The 20,040-nt window shown below is 55.6% G+C and overlaps 1 protein-coding gene across 1 annotated transcript in view; it reads left to right on the top strand.

Moving 5' to 3' along the window:
* Positions 1–6,445: 6,445 nt before the first annotated feature.
* ATAD5 (ATPase family AAA domain containing 5) overlaps positions 6,446–20,040 on the top strand; it is a 32,743-nt gene continuing 19,148 nt past the window's right edge. Inside the window, exons 1-5 of the mRNA XM_089664189.1 lie at positions 6,446–6,698; positions 9,478–10,946; positions 18,889–18,983; positions 19,086–19,217; positions 19,310–19,417. Coding sequence (XP_089520315.1) covers positions 6,648–6,698; positions 9,478–10,946; positions 18,889–18,983; positions 19,086–19,217; positions 19,310–19,417 — 1,855 coding nt within the window. The 5' untranslated portion in view covers positions 6,446–6,647. The remainder of the gene's footprint in view (positions 6,699–9,477; positions 10,947–18,888; positions 18,984–19,085; positions 19,218–19,309; positions 19,418–20,040) is intronic.

Below are 20,040 nucleotides of genomic sequence, written 5' to 3'. Positions count from 1 at the left end.
GTACCCCCCTCTATTCCTGTATACTGCTACATACTAGGATCACACCGACCGATCGATATCTGTATACTGCTACAGAGTACAGTGTCCCCGGCTGTATTCTTTCTATCTATATACTCAGCGTAGTCACAGATAGGGACAATGAGCAGGAACGCCATGCGGCACAGGCCTGCCCCCTGCAGGAACGCCATGCGGCACAGGCCTGCCCCCTGCAGGAATGCCATGCGGCACAGGCCTGCCCCCTGCAGGAACGCCATGCGGCACAAGCCTGCCCCCTGCAGGAACGTCATGCGGCACAGGCCTGCCCCCTGCAGGAACGCCATGCGGCACAAGCCTGCCCCCTGCAGGAACGCCATGCGGCACAAGCCTGCCCCCTGCAGGAACGCCATGCGGCACAGGCCTGCCCCCTGCAGGAACGCCATGCGGCACAGGCCTGCCCCCTGCAGGAACGCCATGCGGCACAAGCCTGCCCCCTGCAGGAACGCCATGCGGCACAGGCCTGCCCCCCACAGGAGGAATTGCCCCTCACTCCTTAATATGGACGTCACCTGCAGACCAAGCTCATTGGCCAGATGTCTGGCTATGAGGATATCATCATGATTGTGGACAGACTGCAGACTCTATAAGTACGCTTCCACTCCTCGAGAAGAATACCTTTTCGTGAAATTGATGGAAGTTGTACTTTGTGAGGAAGTGGAGACAAAACTGGATTCCATTGAAGATATAATGAGTGGAAAATCAATGGGTTTCAAGCTGATTTGAATATTTGACACTCACCAAGCCAACTACAGTGCTCTAGTGGAGGCACTCCTACCAGCAAACAAGGACATACTCTACCTCTTGTAGGAACTTGGAAGCCGAGTCAGACAAGTCTACAGCCCTGCACTACAGCATAACCAGAACAAGGAGAAGCCACATGAAAAGATTGCTAGGAAAATCCACTGATGACTCCGAATTTGTGGATAACCCGTTATAGGACGTCACCGACAAAGTCCGTATTGTCATCTGTGGACAGAGTTCCTTATGGGCTGAGATACCCAGCAAAAGTCCTTCAAAAATCTGTGCAGAAAAAGTTCCCAAAGGAAAGTGAAGATGTAGTGATGACGACTGTCAGCTGTTTCCTCTCTCGGTACCTCCGGCCAGCCATAGAGAGACCGAATCTTTTTTGAACTCATTGATCCAAATGGGTATTCCGCTTTTTTCCAGTGGAGGAACCTCCAGCTTGTGTCTGAGATGGTCTGCCTGGCCATGCAATCCTTTGCTGTCAGAATACGAAGTACACATGAGGTGGACATCTATATCAGGAGCACCTCCTCAAGTTTCAGGAGATACCTCAACGAAGTTCTGAACATTCCAGAGCCAGAGGAAAAATTCCACTTTATCAAGTTATATGATGCTATAAACAATCATAGAGTAAACATGGCGGCACAGGACATCCTCTATACACGTGGTCTGCTTTGTAAACACGACAATGTGGTATATAGTGACCACGCTGACATGGCCTATCAATCCCTCACCTAGAGGCCCTACTTCACACCCATGCAGCTACCTATGTTGAATCGGAGGCAAGGACCAGAATCTGGTTATGTTTAAGCAACAAATTTCCTCCATTTGAAGAACTGGATACTGAAATGGACAACCTTACGAATGCCACCAAAAATCTAGCCAAGGGTGTACATCGCCTTGAGCCTGAAGGAACTCTTCAAGAGGAAAAAAACAAATTATTGTCAGATGGAAGCAGTCTCCGAGATGTTCTTCATCAAACTGCTCAAAAACTAGGAGAGAAGCGTGAGCTGCATCCAAAACGTAAAGCCCAGGTAACACAAACCTAGCAGGACCTCGCCAAAACACAAGATTTCACAATGTAGAAGGATCTCATAGACCTCTGCAAGAAAGAAACTGCGAGGACAACGTATCCTGCCGCAAGTCACACCCTGATGGTGGGACCCAGAAGATCCAAGATGCAGAAGACACGGCAAGAAAGCTGTTGGACAAAGGAGTCATAGTGGACACCGTGGGAGAATTCAGGCAACTGCAAAAAAAAGTCCTCCATATAAAAGCTGCTGGTGAGGACCTCCATGTCCGTGTAGGTAACAGACGTGTCCTCCTTCCAACTGTCCACTTCCTGCGTCTTCAAGATGGCAGCGATCCAACGATGAAGATCTAACATGACATTGATGTCGGCGTGTCTATTTCTGGTGAGCAGCAAGCTTTCCGTGATGTGAACTTTGTACTCGGAGGAGCTGCAGATTAGGTAAGTATATCTTCACTTACCTGACCCCTAGACAAGAACGCAGTGCGGGCACAGCTCCACTGCATGGGAAAGGATGGTAGAGCACACTGCTGTGGGGGGAAGGGGGGTAGAGGACGCTACTATGGGGGGTAATGATAGGGGTGGTGGGGGGCACTGCTATTGGGGGAAGAGGGGGGGTAGAGGACACTGCTATGGGGGGAAGGGAGGGGAACAGAGGGCACTACTGTGAAGGGGGAGTGATGTTAAGGGTGGTAGGGGGCACTGCTATTGGGGGAAGGGGGGGTAGAGGACACTGCTACGGGGGGTAATGATAGGGGTGGTGGGGGGCACTGCTATTGGGGGAAGGGGGGGGGGGGTAGAGGACACTGCTATGGGGGGGTAATGATAAGGGTGGTAGGGGGCACTGCTATTGGGGGAAGGGGGGGTAGAGGACACTGCTACGGGGGGTAATGATAGGGGTGGTAGGGGGCACTGCTATTGGGGGAAGGGGGGCATAGGACATTATTGTGGATAGGGGGGTGGTAAAATCCGAATCCCCAGCCACTTGCTGGGCATTCGGATTTTTAAAGCATCTAAATCCTCTGTATTTTCCTTCTGCAGCATCCCCTTTACATCACAGCCCCCCCTTTATACCACAGCGTCCCCTTTTACATCACAGCCCCCCCTTTACATCACAGCCCCCCCTTTATACCACAGCGTCCCCTTTTACATCACAGCCCCCCCTTTTACATCACAGCCTCCCCTTTACATCACAGCCCCCCCTTTATACCACAGCGTCCCCTTTTACATCACAGCCTCCCCTTTACATCACAGCCCCCCCTTTACATCACAGCCTCCCCTTTACATCACAGCCTCCCCTTTACATCACAGCCCCCCCTTTTACATCACAGCCTCCCCTTTTACATCACAGCCCCCCCTTTATACCACAGCGTCCCCTTTTACATCACAGCCTCCCCTTTGCATCCAAGTCCCCCCATTTTACATCATAGCACCTCCTTTACTTAAATGTCCTGTGTCGCCCCTTCACATCCCCCCCCCCTTCTTACATCACAGACCCCCTCCTCTTCACATCAGTGTCCTCTGTCACAGCCCCCCTTCCTTGCACCCCAGTTCCCATTACAACCCCCCTTCCTTGCACCTCAGCCCCTCAGTCAATCACAGCCAGTCAGCCAATGAGAGTACATGATACAATGACGTCACCGAGGAGGAGCCAGCGCCGTGCACGGACCTGGTGTACATGATACAATGACGTCACCGAGGAGGAGCCAGCGCCGTGCACGGACCTGGTGTACATGATACAATGACGTCACCGAGGCGAAGTCATCACGTCGGACAACAGGGACCTGGAATACATGATACAATGACGTCACCGAGGCGAAGTCATCACGTCGGACCACATGGACCTGGAATACATGATACAATGACGTCACCGAGGCGAAGTCATCACGTCGGACCACATGGACCTGGAATACATGATACAATGACGTCACCGAGGCGAAGTCATCACGTCGGACCACATGGACCTGGAATACATGATACAATGACGTCACCGAGGCGAAGTCATCACGTCGGACCACATGGACCTGGAATACATGATACAATGACGTCACCGAGCCGAAGTCATCACGTCGGACAACATGGACCTGGAATACATGATACAATGACGTCACCGAGGCGAAGTCATCACGTCGGACAACATGGACCTGGAATACATGATACAATGACGTCACCGAGGCGAAGTCATCACGTCGGACAACATGGACAATGTTTGGGAACAGAAGAACAATAAATATAATAAAATATAAATGTAATAAAATGTGTATTTTGTACAGAAAGTTGTCTCAGAGGTCTGTGATGACGTAGAGGGACCCCTCAGAACACACTCTGCTCCTCCCCCGAGTATAGGGACACACCTTCACAGCCGGCACACAGAGAGGTCCAAAATCCCAGGAGCACCATCATGGAATGTCCTGACTACCCATCACATGAGTGGAGGACAGAGGACACACCCACACAGAAGATCAGAAAGTATGGGGTCCGCTCTGTCTATGAGTCAGACTCCGCCTACAATAATACTGATCTTATGAGGTGACTCCACCCACAGTACTCATAATACAACACCCCCAGGAGGTGACTCCACCCACATGAGACATACCAACCCTATGAAGTGACTCCACCCACAAGAGACATGACACCACCCCTGTGAGCTAACTCCATCCACAAGAGACATGACACCACCCCTGTGAGGTGACTCCACCCACAAGATACATGACACCACCCCTGTGAGGTGACTCCACCCACAAGATACACCACCCCTGTGAGGTGACTCCACCCACAAGAGACATGACACCACCCCTGTGAGGTGACTCCACCCACAAGAGACATGATACCACCCCTGTGAGGTGACTCCACCCACAACCACAAGAGACATGACACCACCCCTGTGAGGTGACTCCACCCACAAGATACACCACCCCTGTGAGGTGACTCCACCCACAAGAGACATGACACCACCCCTGTGAGGTGACTCCACCCAAAAGAGACATGATACCACCCCTGTGAGGTGACTCCACCCACAACCACAAGAGACATGACACCACCCCTGTGAGGTGACTCCACCCACAAGAGACATGACACCACCCCTGTGAGGTGACTCCACCCACAAGAGACATGACACCACCCCTGTGAGGTGACTCCACCCACAAGAGACATGACACCACCCCTGTGAGGTGACTCCACCCACAAGATACACCACCCCTGTGAGGTGACTCCACCCACAAGAGACATGACACCACCCCTGTGAGGTGACTCCACCCACAAGAGACATGACACCACCCCTGTGAGGTGACTCCACCCACAACCACAAGAGACATGACACCACCCCTGTGAGGTGACTCCACCCACAAGAGACATGACACCACCCCTGTGAGGTGACTCCACCCACAAGATACATGACACCACCCCTGTGAGGTGACTCCACCCACAAGATACACCACCCCTGTGAGGTGACTCCACCCACAAGAGACATGACACCACCCCTGTGAGGTGACTCCACCCACAAGAGACATGACACCACCCCTGTGAGGTGACTCCACCCACAACCACAAGAGACATGACACCACCCCTGTGAGGTGACTCCACCCACAAGAGACATGACACCACCCCTGTGAGGTGACTCCACCCACAACCACAAGAGACATGACACCACCCCTGTGAGGTGACTCCACCCACAACCACAAGAGACATGACACCACCCCTGTGAGGTGACTCCACCCACAAGAGACATGACACCACCCCTGTGAGGTGACTCCACCCACAAGATACATGACACCACCCCTGTGAGGTGACTCCACCCACAAGAGACATGACACCACCCCTGTGAGGTGACTCCACCCACAACCACAAGAGACATGACACCACCCCTGTGAGGTGACTCCACCCACAAGAGACATGACACCACCCCTGTGAGGTGACTCCACCCACAAGAGACATGACACCACCCCTGTGAGGTGACTCCACCCACAAGAGACATGACACCACCCCTGTGAGGTGACTCCACCCACAAGATACACCACCCCTGTGAGGTGACTCCACCCACAAGAGACATGACACCACCCCTGTGAGGTGACTCCACCCACAAGAGACATGACACCACCCCTGTGAGGTGACTCCACCCACAACCACAAGAGACATGACACCACCCCTGTGAGGTGACTCCACCCACAAGAGACATGACACCACCCCTGTGAGGTGACTCCACCCACAAGATACATGACACCACCCCTGTGAGGTGACTCCACCCACAAGAGACATGACACCACCCCTGTGAGGTGACTCCACCCACAAGAGACATGACACCACCCCTGTGAGGTGACTCCACCCACAACCACAAGAGACATGACACCACCCCTGTGAGGTGACTCCACCCACAAGAGACATGACACCACCCCTGTGAGGTGACTCCACCCACAACCACAAGAGACATGACACCACCCCTGTGAGGTTATGTATACTATACACCCCCAGTATACAGACACACCCTCCGTACAAGACTCCTCCTTCTTGTCGCCTCTCTTCCTGATGCTCTCCGTCGCCATGGTAATCCTCTTCCTGTGGGCGGGGTCTAGGCAGGACTGTATTGGTCGGTGATTATGTTGGCCCCGCCCCTTCTCTGTAGTCGGGGTGACCCGGTTACTGATGACAAGACTGAACGCTCTTGGCGCCCTTTTTCCTCAGGCAAGCGGCAACCAATCAGGAAGAAGCGGGCTTGGAAGCCGACCAATGGGAAGGCGGGGATGGTCAGGCAGGGCCTTGTCACGTGACAGGTGGTCGGCGGGAGATTTGGTCCCGGAGATTGGGCGGGATGAGCCGGAGCGGAGTGTGAGGAGAGCCAGAGATGTCCGCCGGGACCGTCATGTCTACCAGGAGCGAGGAGTTCTCGGGGCCGGTATGAGGGGGGAGATTCCTCCTCCGTACATTGTATTACTGAGACGGGGCCGCGATATTACCGCCCCCTTCCCTGTACTTCCGGTCTGTGTCACCCTCCTCACACTGCACTGTATTGGCTGATATGGGGTCACCGCACTGACCTGTACCCCTCCCCCACCTATCATATCTATAGGGGCCCCCACTGACCTGTACCCCTCCCCCCACCTATCATCTATAGGGGGGCCCCACTGACCTGTACCCCTCCCCCACCTCTCATATCTATAGGGGGCCCCCACTGACCTGTACCCCTCCCCCCACCTATCATATCTATAGGGGCCCCCACTGACCTGTACCCCTCCCCCCACCTATCATATCTATAGGGGGCCCCCACTGACCTGTACCCCTCCCCCCACCTATCATATCTATAGGGGCCCCCACTGACCTGTACCCCTCCCCCCACCTATCATATCTATAGGGGCCCCCACTGACCTGTACCCCTCCCCCCACCTATCATATCTATAGGGGCCCCCACTGACCTGTACCCCTCCCCCAACCTATCATATCTATAGGGGCCCCCACTGACCTGTACCCCTCCCCCCACCTATCATATCTATAGAAGGGCCCCCACTGACCTGTACCCCTCCCCCCACCTATCATATCTATAGGGGGCCCCCACTGACCTGTACCCCTCCCCCACCTATCATATCTATAGGGGGCCCCCACTGACCTGTACCCCTCCCCCACCTATCATATCTATAGGGGGCCCCCACTGACCTGTACCCTCCCCCCACCTATCATATCTATAGGGGGCCCCTCACTGACCTGTACCCCTCCCCCACCTATCATATCTATAGGGGGCCCCACTGACCTGTACCCCTCCCCCACCTATCATATCTATAGGGGGCCCCCACTGACCTGTACCCCTCCCCCCACCTATCATATCTATAGGGGGCCCCCCACTGACCTGTACCCCTCCCCCACCTATCATATCTATAGGGGGCCCCCACTGACCTGTACCCCTCCCCCCCACCTATCATATCTATAGAAGGGCCCCCACTGACCTGTACCCCTCCCCCCACCTATCATATCTATAGGGGGCCCCCACTGACCTGTACCCCTCCCCCACCTATCATATCTATAGGGGGCCCCCACTGACCTGTACCCTCCCCCCACCTATCATATCTATAGGGGGCCCCTCACTGACCTGTACCCCTCCCCCACCTATCATATCTATAGGGGGCCCCACTGACCTGTACCCCTCCCCCACCTATCATATCTATAGGGGCCCCCACTGACCTGTACCCCTCCCCCACCTATCATATCTATAGGGGGGCCCCACTGACCTGTACCCCTCCCCCACCTATCATATCTATAGGGGGCCCCACTGACCTTTACCCCTCCCCCACCTATCATATCTATAGGGGCCCCCACTGACCTGTACCCCTCCCCCACCTATCATATCTATAGGGGGCCCCACTGACCTTTACCCCTCCCCCACCTATCATATCTATAGGGGGCCCCACTGACCTGTACCCCTCCCCCCACCTATCATATCTATAGGGGGCCCCACTGACCTGTACCCCTCCCCCCACCTATCATATCTATAGGGGCCCCCACTGACCTGTACCCCTCCCCCCACCTATCATATCTATAGGGGGTATATAATGTGTATACAGAGGAGGAGGGGATTGTTTTCAGCTTTAGTATCTCTTTAGCTGAAGAATCTGATTGGCTCCCATACAGAGCTGCACCAGATTCCGTGTGTTGTCATAGTGACCTCGGAGGGCGGGACGTGTGTTGTCATAGTGACCTCGGAGGAGGTGATGGGCGGGACGTGTGTTGTCATAGTGACCTCGGAGGAGGTGATGGGCGGGACGTGTGTTGTCATAGTGACCTCGGAGGAGGTGATGGGCGGGACGTGTGTTGTCATAGTGACCTCGGAGGAGGTGATGGGCGGGACGTGTGTTGTCATAGTGACCTCGGAGGAGGTGATGGGCGGGACGTGTGTTGTCATAGTGACCTCGGAGGGCGGGACGTGTGTTGTCATAGTGACCTCAGAGGAGGTGATGGGCGGGACGTGTGTTGTCATAGTGACCTCGGAGGAGGTGATGGGCGGGACGTGTGTTGTCATAGTGACCTCGGAGGAGGTGATGGGCGGGACATGTGTTGTCATAGTGACCTTGGAGGAGGTGATGGGCGGGATGTGTGTTGTCATAGTGACCTTGGAGGAGGTGATGGGCGGGACGTGTGTTGTCATAGTGACCTCGGAGGAGGTGATGGGCGGGACGTGTGTTGTCATAGTGACCTTGGAGGAGGTGATGGGCGGGACGTGTGTTGTCATAGTGACCTTGGAGGAGGTGATGGGCGGGATGTGTGTTGTCATAGTGACCTTGGAGGAGGTGATGGGTGGGATGTGTGTTGTCATAGTGACCTTGGAGGAGGTGATGGGCGGGACGTGTGTTGTCATAGTGACCTTGGAGGAGGTGATGGGCGGGATGTGTGTTGTCATAGTGACCTTGGAGGAGGTGATGGGCGGGATGTGTGTTGTCATAGTGACCTTGGAGGAGGTGATGGGCGGGACGTGTGTTGTCATAGTGACCTTGGAGGAGGTGATGGGCGGGACGTGTGTTGTCATAGTGACCTTGGAGGAGGTGATGGGCGGGACGTGTGTTGTCATAGTGACCTCGGAGGAGGTGATGGGCGGGACGTGTGTTGTCATAGTGACCTCGGAGGAGGTGTCACCATAGCTGTGTTCCGGGCCCTGCACTGCCTTCATCTTCATCCTTTTTGTTTTACAGCCGTGTAAGAGACAGCGAAAGGATGAGGATCCCCCCAACAAGACCATCAGGAACTATTTCTCCCCGGTCTCCAGAAGCGTGGAGAAGGTTGTGTCCTCTCCGAGGTCCAGTAACATTGCAGACTATTTCATTCGAAGTTCTCCTATAGTGGAGGAGTGTCCCCGCAGCCCTGATCCCACCAAGAATGGCCCGCTTCCCCTGACCCCGCTATCTACCCGAGCTTCCGGCAGGCTTGGAAAGCAAGCCAAGAGGACCCGACTAATCCGGAGACTCAGCGATGTGAAGGCTAAGGAGGACTCTGATGGTGAGGATGGACATGGCAGTCCTCCACCTGCAGACATCTGTGGACATACCGGCTTTATGGGTAGTGATACGGCTGCTTTGCTGGCAAAGATATGTAGCAAGGCAGAAGATCTGGAGGATGACGATGGGCCTACCAAGCCAATAGTGCAGCCAACCAGAACGGGGCTGAGAGAGAGGAGCCTAAAAAGAAAGCATGTGACCCCAAATGGAGGCCATGCTGAGTCTGTGGATCTGCCTCCATCATTACCCTGTGAGGACATTGTATCCGATAGTAAGAACACCGTGAGTGATTCCAGCCTGGAGGTCCACACGGACAATACACGTCTGCACACTATATCATACGAAGATTTCCTAAAGAGCCAGGCAGAGACAGAGTCTCCAGATTCCGCACCCCTCGGAGCCTCTCTGGACAATGCAGATCTACCACATGCCTCCAGTGACCCGGAACCTTCCCCTAAAACCGTCACCATTCAGGCACAGGTCCACCTGTCTCCTCCGCTCTCCCCAACAAGGATCGCTGCCATCTTCCACAAGAAGAAACCTGGAGCAGCAGAAAGGAAAGGCGGTCGGACGGGCTCTGGAAGGACACATGACCACCTCGTGGTTCAGAAGAGGAAATCCAATGTGGTGATCGAGGAAGAGGACCTGGAATTGGCCGTCATTGACGTTGAGACAATGGAACCCATGAAACCCAAGTGTACAGCTGCAGAAAGACAGCAGTTCATGAAAGCTTTCCGGCAGGTTGGGGAGACCCCAAAGAACTCTGCAAAGAAGAGTATTGGGAGGAAGAAAGATCCGACTGAGGGGGGTGATCAGCACAACAGTCAGGAGAACATAGAAGAGGCAGCAGACAACGAGCCGGAGGAAACGATCAAGGCTCCAAAATTAAAGCGTCCGCTGAAGAAAGCCAGAAGAGATTGTGAAGAAACCACCATGGAGACAGAAGCCCAGCCCAAACCTCCATCACCCGTGATGTCACCACATCAGAGCCCTGTACTACGGAGAAGTCTGCGGAGACAGAGATCCCACGCTACCTCCACATCACCACTACAGACCACGGCTGAGAACCCTGTACTGATGTCCACACCAAAACCCCCCCTCCGAAAAAGTCACCTGTACAAGGCGGAAGTCATAACTGTACCCACCGACAGAGAGTCCCCCATCAGGTAACCCTTGTCTCTGTGTACACTAGAAGTCATCACACCCGTGGTCAGAAGGTCCAAGGAGGGGCACGGTAGACCTGACCATAGATGGATGGAAATTCTCACCGTTCACCAGGGACTGAGCACATTTCCATCCGTGTGTGTCTAAAGATCCACTTCTGTTGTATGGGCTGCTGATCAGTGTGTTCTGACCCTGGTTCACATATGTGGGGCCTGTGTTTTGCACGGGCACGAGAGCCCAGTCATTTGAATGGAGTCCCGTGCCTGTGACACGCAGGGAAGGAGTCCCGTGCCTGTGACACGCAGGGAAGGAGTCCCGTGCCTGTGACACGCAGGGAAGGAGTCCCGTGCCTGTGACACGCAGGGAAGGAGTCCCGTGCCTGTGACACGCAGGGAAGGAGTCCCGTGCCTGTGACACGCAGGGAAGGAGTCCCGTGCCTGTGACACGCAGGGAAGGAGTCCCGTGCCTGTGACACGCAGGGAAGGAGTCCCGGCACTTCTTTGGAAAACGCAGCCCGCAGGGGAACCTCGATTCTCAGTACGGTTGCATTTTCCAGCGCGGGCGGCGTGGTATTAGAACTAATGACATCCACCCGTGGGTCTGCATTCCTCTGTGTGGGTGGCGTGGTACTAGAACTAATGACATCCACCCGCGGGTCTGCATTCCTCTGCGCGGGCGGCGTGGTACTAGAACTAATGACATCCACCCGCGGGTCTGCATTCCTCTGCGTGGGCGGCGTGGTACTAGAACTAATGACATCCACCCGCGGGTCTGCATTCCTCTCTATGGGCGGCGTGGTACTAGAACTAATGACATCCACCCGCGGGTCTGCATTCCTCTGCGCGGGCGGCGTGGTACTAGAACTAATGACATCCACCCGCGGGTCCGCATTCCTCTGCGCGGGCGGCGTGGTACTAGAACTAATGACATCCACCCGCGGGTCCGCATTCCTCTCTGTGGGCGGCGTGGTACTAGAACTAATGACATCCACCCGCGGGTCCGCATTCCTCTGTGTGGGCGACGTGGTACTAGAACTAATGACATCCACCCGCGGGTCCGCATTCCTCTCTGTGGGCGGCGTGGTACTAGAACTAATGACATCCACCCGCGGGTCCGCATTCCTCTGTGTGGGCGACGTGGTACTAGAACTAATGACATCCACCCGCGGGTCCGCATTCCTCTGTGTGGGCGACGTGGTACTAGAACTAATGACATCCACCCGCGGGTCCGCATTCCTCTCTGGGCGGCGTGGTACTAGAACTAATGACATCCACCCGCGGGTCCGCATTCCTCTGTGCGGGCGGCGTGGTACTAGAACTAATGACATCCACCCGCGGGTCCGCATTCCTCTCTGTGGGCGGCGTGGTACTAGAACTAATGACATCCACCCGCGGGTCCGCATTCCTCTGTGTGGGCGACGTGGTACTAGAACTAATGACATCCACCCGCGGGTCCGCATTCCTCTCTGTGGGCGGCGTGGTACTAGAACTAATGACATCCACCCGCGGGTCCGCATTCCTCTGTGTGGGCGACGTGGTACTAGAACTAATGACATCCACCCGCGGGTCCGCATTCCTCTGTGTGGGCGACGTGGTACTAGAACTAATGACATCCACCCGCGGGTCCGCATTCCTCTGTGTGGGCGACGTGGTACTAGAACTAATGACATCCACCCGCGGGTCTGCATTCCTCTCTGTGGGCGGCGTGGTACTAGAACTAATGACATCCACCCGCGGGTCCGCATTCCTCTGTGTGGGCGACGTGGTACTAGAACTAATGACATCCACCCGCGGGTCCGCATTCCTCTCTGTGGGCGGCGTGGTACTAGAACTAATGACATCCACCCGCGGGTCCGCATTCCTCTGTGCGGGTGGCTGCGTGGATTGTTGTGTGGATCCGCAGTGGCACCACCCGCACAGATGTGAGCCTAGGGTGACAGTCCTTACTGTGAGGATACATGGGGGGAGATTTACTGAAAATGGGGCGCTCACAATCTGGTGCAGCCATGCATGGCAGCCAATCAGCTTCTACCTTCAGCTTCTTCAATGACGCTTTGGCAATAAAACCTGGAAGCTGATTGGTTCCTATGCAGAGCGGCACCACATTAGGCACTCCCACCCCCATGTCTCAGTGAGGAAGGATTCCCCCGCCCACCTCTAGTTGTGTACACAGGCGTGCCGCGGTTTATGAATTTACTGCGTTCTACGAGACGTTTCTTCTTGTGAAAAATGTGTAAACCGAAGTGTGGTTTCCCATAGGAATGCATTGAAAACCAATAAATCCGTTCTGGAGGTCAGAAAAAAGTAAAAAAAAAAGTCTTATCTGTTGAAAACTCTTTATAAAGTGCGCGGGGCGGGCGCTATAAACCTCCAGGCGCAATGCATCCTGGGAAAACCTGCTTCCTATCGGGAAAAACGTTTGTAAACCGAATATCCCGTTAACCGCGGCGTCCGTAGGCCGAGGTGCGCCTGTATATGTGTGCGTTTTATCCATCTATGGCCAGCCTTGGGGCTCCTTCACACTCCATGCACTTCAGTGCTTTTCTTCACCAACAAATGCATTGACGTTGTTCTCCATGTATTCCAATGGCCCAGTTCACACCAGTGCAGTCAGTTCCAGTCAGTTTACGGTGCAGAAAAAAGAAATTCCAACATGCTGCACAGAGCTGCCCCGGAACGGAGTGCGGTGTGAACTGAAAACCTATCCGGAGATATTGTGTCCACACGCGGTCCGGAATATCCAGGACTTCTGCTCCCAGCATGACTCATTAGGGTTTCTTCACACTTGCCTTGGCCTCTGAAAAGCCATTTTGCTCTTCAGAGAGCATTTGACAGGTGATGAGGTGGTGTGTTTTCCTCCTCACCATGTGTTTGAAGCCCACATTAGAGTGCAGCAACTGTGTGCATTACATGAAATGACGGGATGTTTGCGGACTGGCCCTGGTCTCTTGGATAGGGCTGTGTGTGACCGTTACCAAGCCTGCTAAAAGCTACAGGAGGTATAAATCCATCTGCAAAGCTTCACAGCTGCAACATGTGTACACTCCTGGCAGGGTAAGGGAGGAGAGATTGGGGAGGGGGATAAAAATGCAGCTCAGCTGGAGGGTTTTTACTACCCCTCAACCATTCTAGTGAATGAACCGTACAATGCATGATATGCCCATTGGTGTCCATCTCTTCCCCTCATACCAGTTGCTCTCTATGGCTATGCTGGGTTGTAGGACAGATGACACCACTGCCGGCTCTGGCTGTGACTCTTCATGAGGCACTCCTGTCAGTACTGTGTTGGAGGGAGGATGTGTGGTGTGCACACACGGCGTGATCTCACAATCGGATTCAGAACTCGGTACGTGTGTGCCGGCTCTGGCTGTGACTCTTCATGAGGCACTCCTGTCAGTACTGTGTTGGAGGGAGGATGTGTGGTGTGCACACACGGCGTGATCTCACAATCGGATTCAGAACTCGGTACGTGTGTGCCGGCTCTGGCTGTGACTCTTCATGAGGCACTCCTGTCAGTACTGTGTTGGAGGGAGGATGTGTGGTTTGCACACACGGCGTGATCTCACAATCGGATTCAGAACTCGGTACGTGTGTGCCAGCTCTGGCTGTGACTCTTCATGAGGCACTCCTGTCAGTACTGTGTTGGAGGGAGGATGTGTGGTGTGCACACACGGCGTGATCTCACAATCGGATTCAGAACTCGGTACGTGTGTGCCAGCTCTGGCTGTGACTCTTCATGAGGCACTCCTGTCAGTACTGTGTTGGAGGGAGGATGTGTGGTGTGCACACACGGCGTGATCTCACAATCGGATTCAGAACTCGGTACGTGTGTGCCGGCTCTGGCTGTGACTCTTCATGAGGCACTCCTGTCAGTACTGTGTTGGAGGGAGGATGTGTGGTGTGCACACACGGCGTGATCTCACAATCGGATTCAGAACTCGGTACGTGTGTGCCGGCTGTGTTTGGCACTGACCTGTTATCAGTAAGCAGGGCTTAAAAACGTCGAGACCTACCAGCCAGGCACATACCTTACTCTCCACCAGTTGGCCCACCCAACCCTGCCCCCACCCCCAGCCCTGCCCCCAACCCCACCCCCTTAACGCTTACGAAATTACATTTTTCTTTATTTCAGGTACTTACATAGCGCCACCAATTTACTCAGCACTTTACATATATATTGTACATTCACATTAGTCCCCGCCCCCGAGGAGCGTACAATCGAAGGTCCCTAACTCATATTCATACATACACATACTAGGGAGAATTTAGACAGGAGACAATTCACCTTCCAGCATGTCTTTGGAGTGTGGGAGGAAACCCATGCAGGCACAGGGAGAACATGCAAACTCCAGGCAGGTGGTGCTCTCCTCGTGTCCCAACTGCCCCCCCCCTGGCGGCGGTGGAGAGCGGGCCTCTCCTCGTGTGTGTCCCCCATCCCCCCCGCAGCGGTGGAGAGCAGGCCTCTCCTCGTGTGTGCCCCCCCACCCCCCCCCCGCAGCGGTGGAGAGCAGGCCTCTCCTCGTGTCGTTGTCCCCCCCCCCCCCCCCCCCCCGCAGCGGTGGAGAGCAGGCCTCTCCTCGTGTGTGTCGTCCCCCCCCCCCCCGCAGCGGTGGAGAGCAGGCCTCTCCTCGTGTGTGTCGTCCCCCCCCCCCCCCCCCCCCCGCAGCGCCCCCGCGGCGGTGGAGAGCAGGCCTCTCCTCGTGTGTGTCGTCGTCCCCCGCAGCGGTGGAGAGCAGGCCTCTCCTCGTGTGTGTCCCCCATCCCCCCCGCAGCGGTGGAGAGCAGGCCTCTCCTCGTGTGTGCCCCCCCCACCCCCCCCCGCAGCGGTGGAGAGCAGGCCTCTCCTCGTGTCGTTGTCCCCCCCCCCCCGCAGCGGTGGAGAGCAGGCCTCTCCTCGTGTGTGTGTCCCCCCCCCCCCCCCCCCCCGCAGCGGTGGAGAGCAGGCCTCTCCTCGTGTGTGTCGTCGTCCCCCCCCCGCAGCGCCCCCGCGGCGGTGGAGAGCAGGCCTCTCCTCGTGTGTGTCGTCGTCCCCCGCAGCGGTGGAGAGCAGGCCTCTCCTCGTGTGTGTCGTCGTCCCCCCCCCGCAGCGCCCCCGCGGCGGTGGAGAGCAGGCCTCTCCTCGTGTGTGTCGTCGTCCCCCGCAGCGGTGGAGAGCAGGCCTCTCCTCGTGTGTGTGTGTCCCCCCCCCGCAGCGGTGGAGAGCAGGCCTCTCCTCGTGTGTCTCCCCCCCCCCCCCCCCCGCAGCGGTGGAGAGCAGGCCTCTCCTCGTGTGTCGTCCCCCCCCCCCCCCCCCCCGCAGCGGTGGAGAGCAGGCCTCTCCTCGTGTGTGTGTGTCCCCCCCCTCCCCCGCAGCGGTGGAGAGCAGGCCTCTCCTCGTGTGTGCCGTCCCCCCCCCCCCGCAGCGGTGGAGAGCAGGCCTCTCCTCGTGTGTCGTCCCCCCCCGCAGCGGTGGAGAGCAGGCCTCTCCTCGTGTGTGTCCCCCCCCCCCCCCCCAGCGGCGGTGGAGAGCAGGCCTCTCCTTGTGTCTCCTGCCCCCCCCAGCGGTGGAGAGGGTGTCTCCTCTCAGCGGAGTAGAGCAGACCTCTCCTGTCACTTCAGTGGCACTGCCAGTGTAATGGGGGTGCCGAAGAAGTTGGAAAGCGAAACTTCACAATGAGGCTTGGAGCGCAGGTGCAGCCGCTCCATCCTTCTCCGCTCACCACACAAGAATTTCTCCTCGCATTGGGCAAGCGGCTTTTTGGTAGCAGAAATCCGTATGTGTCCCGGTTTGTGCGCGTCCCGGTTTGTGCGCGTCCCGGTTTGTACGCGTCCCGGTTTGTACGCGTGGCGTTTGTACGCGTCCCGGTTTGTACGCGTGGCGTTTGTACACACAGAGGGTTTTAGCTGCTTCTCTTCCAGGACACATCCCGGGCGGAGTGCCAATGCTTGGTTTGTGGGAAGGTGAGGGACGCTGATTATTAGAACTTACATGTAAATGTCATGTTGTTTGGTGAGCGGACTGGCCCTAGTCTCTTGGATAGGACTGTTGTTTGGTGAGCGGACTGGCCCTAGTCTCTTGGATAGGGCTGTTGTTTGGTGAGCGGACTGGCCCTAGTCTCTTGGATAGGACTGTTGTTTGGTGAGCGGACTGGCCCTAGTCTCTTGGATAGGACTGTTGTTTGGTGAGCGGACTGGCCCTAGTCTCTTGGATAGGACTGTTGTTTGGTGAGCGGACTGCCCCTTGTCTCTTGGATAGGACTGTTGTTTGGTGAGCAGACTGGCCCTAGTCTCTTGGATAGGGCTGTTGTTTGGTGAGCGGACTGGCCCTAGTCTCTTGGATAGGACTGTTGTTTGGTGAGCGGACTGGCCCTAGTCTCGTGGATAGGGCTGTTGTTTGGTGAGCGGACTGGCCCTAGTCTCTTGGATAGGACTGTTGTTTGAGCGGACTGGCCCTAGTCTCTTGGATAGGACTGTTGTTTGAGCGGACTGGCCCTAGTCTCTTGGATAGGGCTGTTGTTTGGTGAGCGGACTGGCCCTAGTCTCTTGGATAGGGCTGTTGTTTGGTGAGCGGACTGGCCCTAGTCTCTTGGATAGGGCTGTTGTTTGGTGAGCGGACTGGCCCTAGTCTCTTGGATAGGGCTGTTGTTTGGTGAGCGGACTGGCCCTAGTCTCTTGGATAGGACTGTTGTTTGGTGAGCGGACTGGCCCTTGTCTCTTGGATAGGACTGTTGTTTGAGCGGACTGGCCCTAGTCTCTTGGATGGACTGTTGTTTGGTGAGCGGACTGGCCCTAGTCTCTTGGATAGGACTGTTGTTTGAGCGGACTGGCCCTAGTCTCTTGGATAGGACTGTGTTTGTGAGCGGACTGGCCCTAGTCTCTTGGATAGGACTGTTGTTTGGTGAGCGGACTGGCCTAGTCTCTTGGATAGGACTGTTGTTTGGTGAGCGGACTGGCCCTAGTCTCTTGGATAGGACTGTTGATTTGGTGAGCGGACTGGCCCTAGTCTCTTGGATAGGACTGTTGTTTGGTGAGCGGACTGCCCTTGTCTCTTGGATAGGGCTGTTGTTTGTTGAGCGGACTGGCCCTAGTCTCTTGGATAGGGCTGTGTTTGGTGAGCGGACTGGCCTAGTCTCTATAGGGCTGTTGTTTGGTGAGCGGACTGGCCCTAGTCTCTTGGATAGGGGCTGTTGTTTGGTGAGCGGACTGGCCCTAGTCTCTTGGATAGGGACTGTTGTTTGGTGAGCGGACTGGCCCTAGTCTCTTGGATAGGACTGTTGTTTGGTGAGCGGACTGGCCCTAGTCTCTTGGAAAGGGCTGTTGTTTGGAGCGGACTGGCCCTAGTCTCTTGGATAGGGCTGTTGTTTGAGCGGACTGGCCTAGTCTCTTGGATAGGACTGTTGTTTGGTGAGCGGACTGGCCCTAGTCTCTTGGATAGGGCTGTTGTTTGGTGAGCGGACTGGCCCTAGTCTCTTGGATAGGCTGTTGTTTGGTGAGCGGACTGGCCCTAGTCTCTTGGATAGGGCTGTTGTTTGGTGAGCGGACTGGCCCTAGTCTCTGGATAGGACTGTTGTTTGGTGAGCGGACTGCCATAGTCTCTTGGATAGGGCTGTTGTTTGGTGAGCGGACTGGCCCTAGTCTCTTGGATAGGGCTGTTTGTTTGGTGAGCGGACTGGCCCTAGTCTCTTGGATAGGGCTGTTGTTTGGTGAGCGGACTGGCCCTAGTCTCTTGGATAGGGCTGTTGTTTGGTGAGCGGACTGGCCCTAGTCTCTTGGATAGGGCTGTTGTTTGGTGAGCGGACTGGCCCTAGTCTCTTGGATAGGGCTGTTGTTTGGTGAGCGGACTGGCCCTAGTCTCTTGGATAGGACTGTGTGTGACCGTTGTGAATGTTGCCAAGGGGGGAGGTTGGGGGGGGGGGTAATGTACAGTGTTCCTCGGTGCTCATTGCCTTTCCTCTCTCCCACAAAGGATGAGGTTTACCCGAATTAATAGGAGAATTAGCCGAGGACCAAGTGTGGCCATCTCTGAGGATGAGGCCTTCACACCGGGCCGTAAAAAGGTGAGTGTCTGTCACACAAAACATTTCAAGTCCTGGAAATGTAAATGTTCCATTTTGGGCCATTCATGTGACTTGTTCGGCGTTCAATGCTTGTTTCTGGTCGCAGGTTTCAGTAACACCAAAAAGATCAATAAAGCCAAGCAGATCTTAGAGAAAGCCAAAGCCATTCAGCAGAACATGGCCAAAGCTGAGACGCCTCAGAGAAGGTCTGCCCGCCAACAGAAGCGCCTCGCACAGGTAGTGTCCCCACCCCCCACCCCGCTCTTGGCTGCAGCTGACACTCTAACACACCATGGTATATGTCGGGTATATCTTTATTTTGTATTCTAGAATATATCGTCATAGATGACGCCAGTAGGGTGCCCATCAGGCAGCCTAAGGAGAAGGCGACAAATCTGCGTAGCTTGAATGAAGTTCTGGGGAAGAAGACGACAAAAGGTTTGGCTTCAGCTGGTATCCGGTTCCTGCATACGGGGCTTGTCCATCGGGTGGTATCCATGTCCTGCATACGGGGCTTGTTCATCAGGTGGTATCCGGTTCCTGCATACGAGGCTTGTCCATCGGGTGGTATCCGGTTCCTGCATACGAGGCTTGTCCATCGGGTGGTATCCGGTTCCTGCATACGGGGCTTGTCCATCGGGTGGTATCCATGTCCTGCATACGGGGCTTGTTCATCAGGTGGTATCCGGTTCCTGCATACGAGGCTTGTCCATCGGGTGGTATCCGGTTCCTGCATACGAGGCTTGTCCATCGGGTGGTATCCGGTTCCTGCATACGGGGCTTGTCCATCGGGTGGTATCCATGTCCTGCATACGGGGCTTGTCCATCGGGTGGTATCCGGTTCCTGCATACGGGGCTTGTCCATTGGGTGGTATCCGGTTCCTGCATACGGGGCTTGTCCATCGGGTGGTATCCGGTTCCTGCATACGGGGCTTGTCCATCGGGTGGTATCCGGTTCCTGCATACGGGCTTGTCCATCGGGTGGTATCCGGTTCCTGCATACGGGGCTTGTCCATCGGGTGGTATCCGGTTCCTGCATACGGGGCTTGTCCATCGGGTGG

This window comes from Staurois parvus, unplaced genomic scaffold (genome assembly GCF_062004578.1).
Source record: "Staurois parvus isolate SC_StPar_1 unplaced genomic scaffold, SC_StPar_1.0 ptg001850l, whole genome shotgun sequence".
In the NCBI taxonomy this organism is placed as follows: Eukaryota; Metazoa; Chordata; class Amphibia; order Anura; family Ranidae; genus Staurois; species Staurois parvus.
Note: the sequence above shows the minus strand (reverse complement) of the source record. Positions and strands in the feature narration are given on the sequence as shown.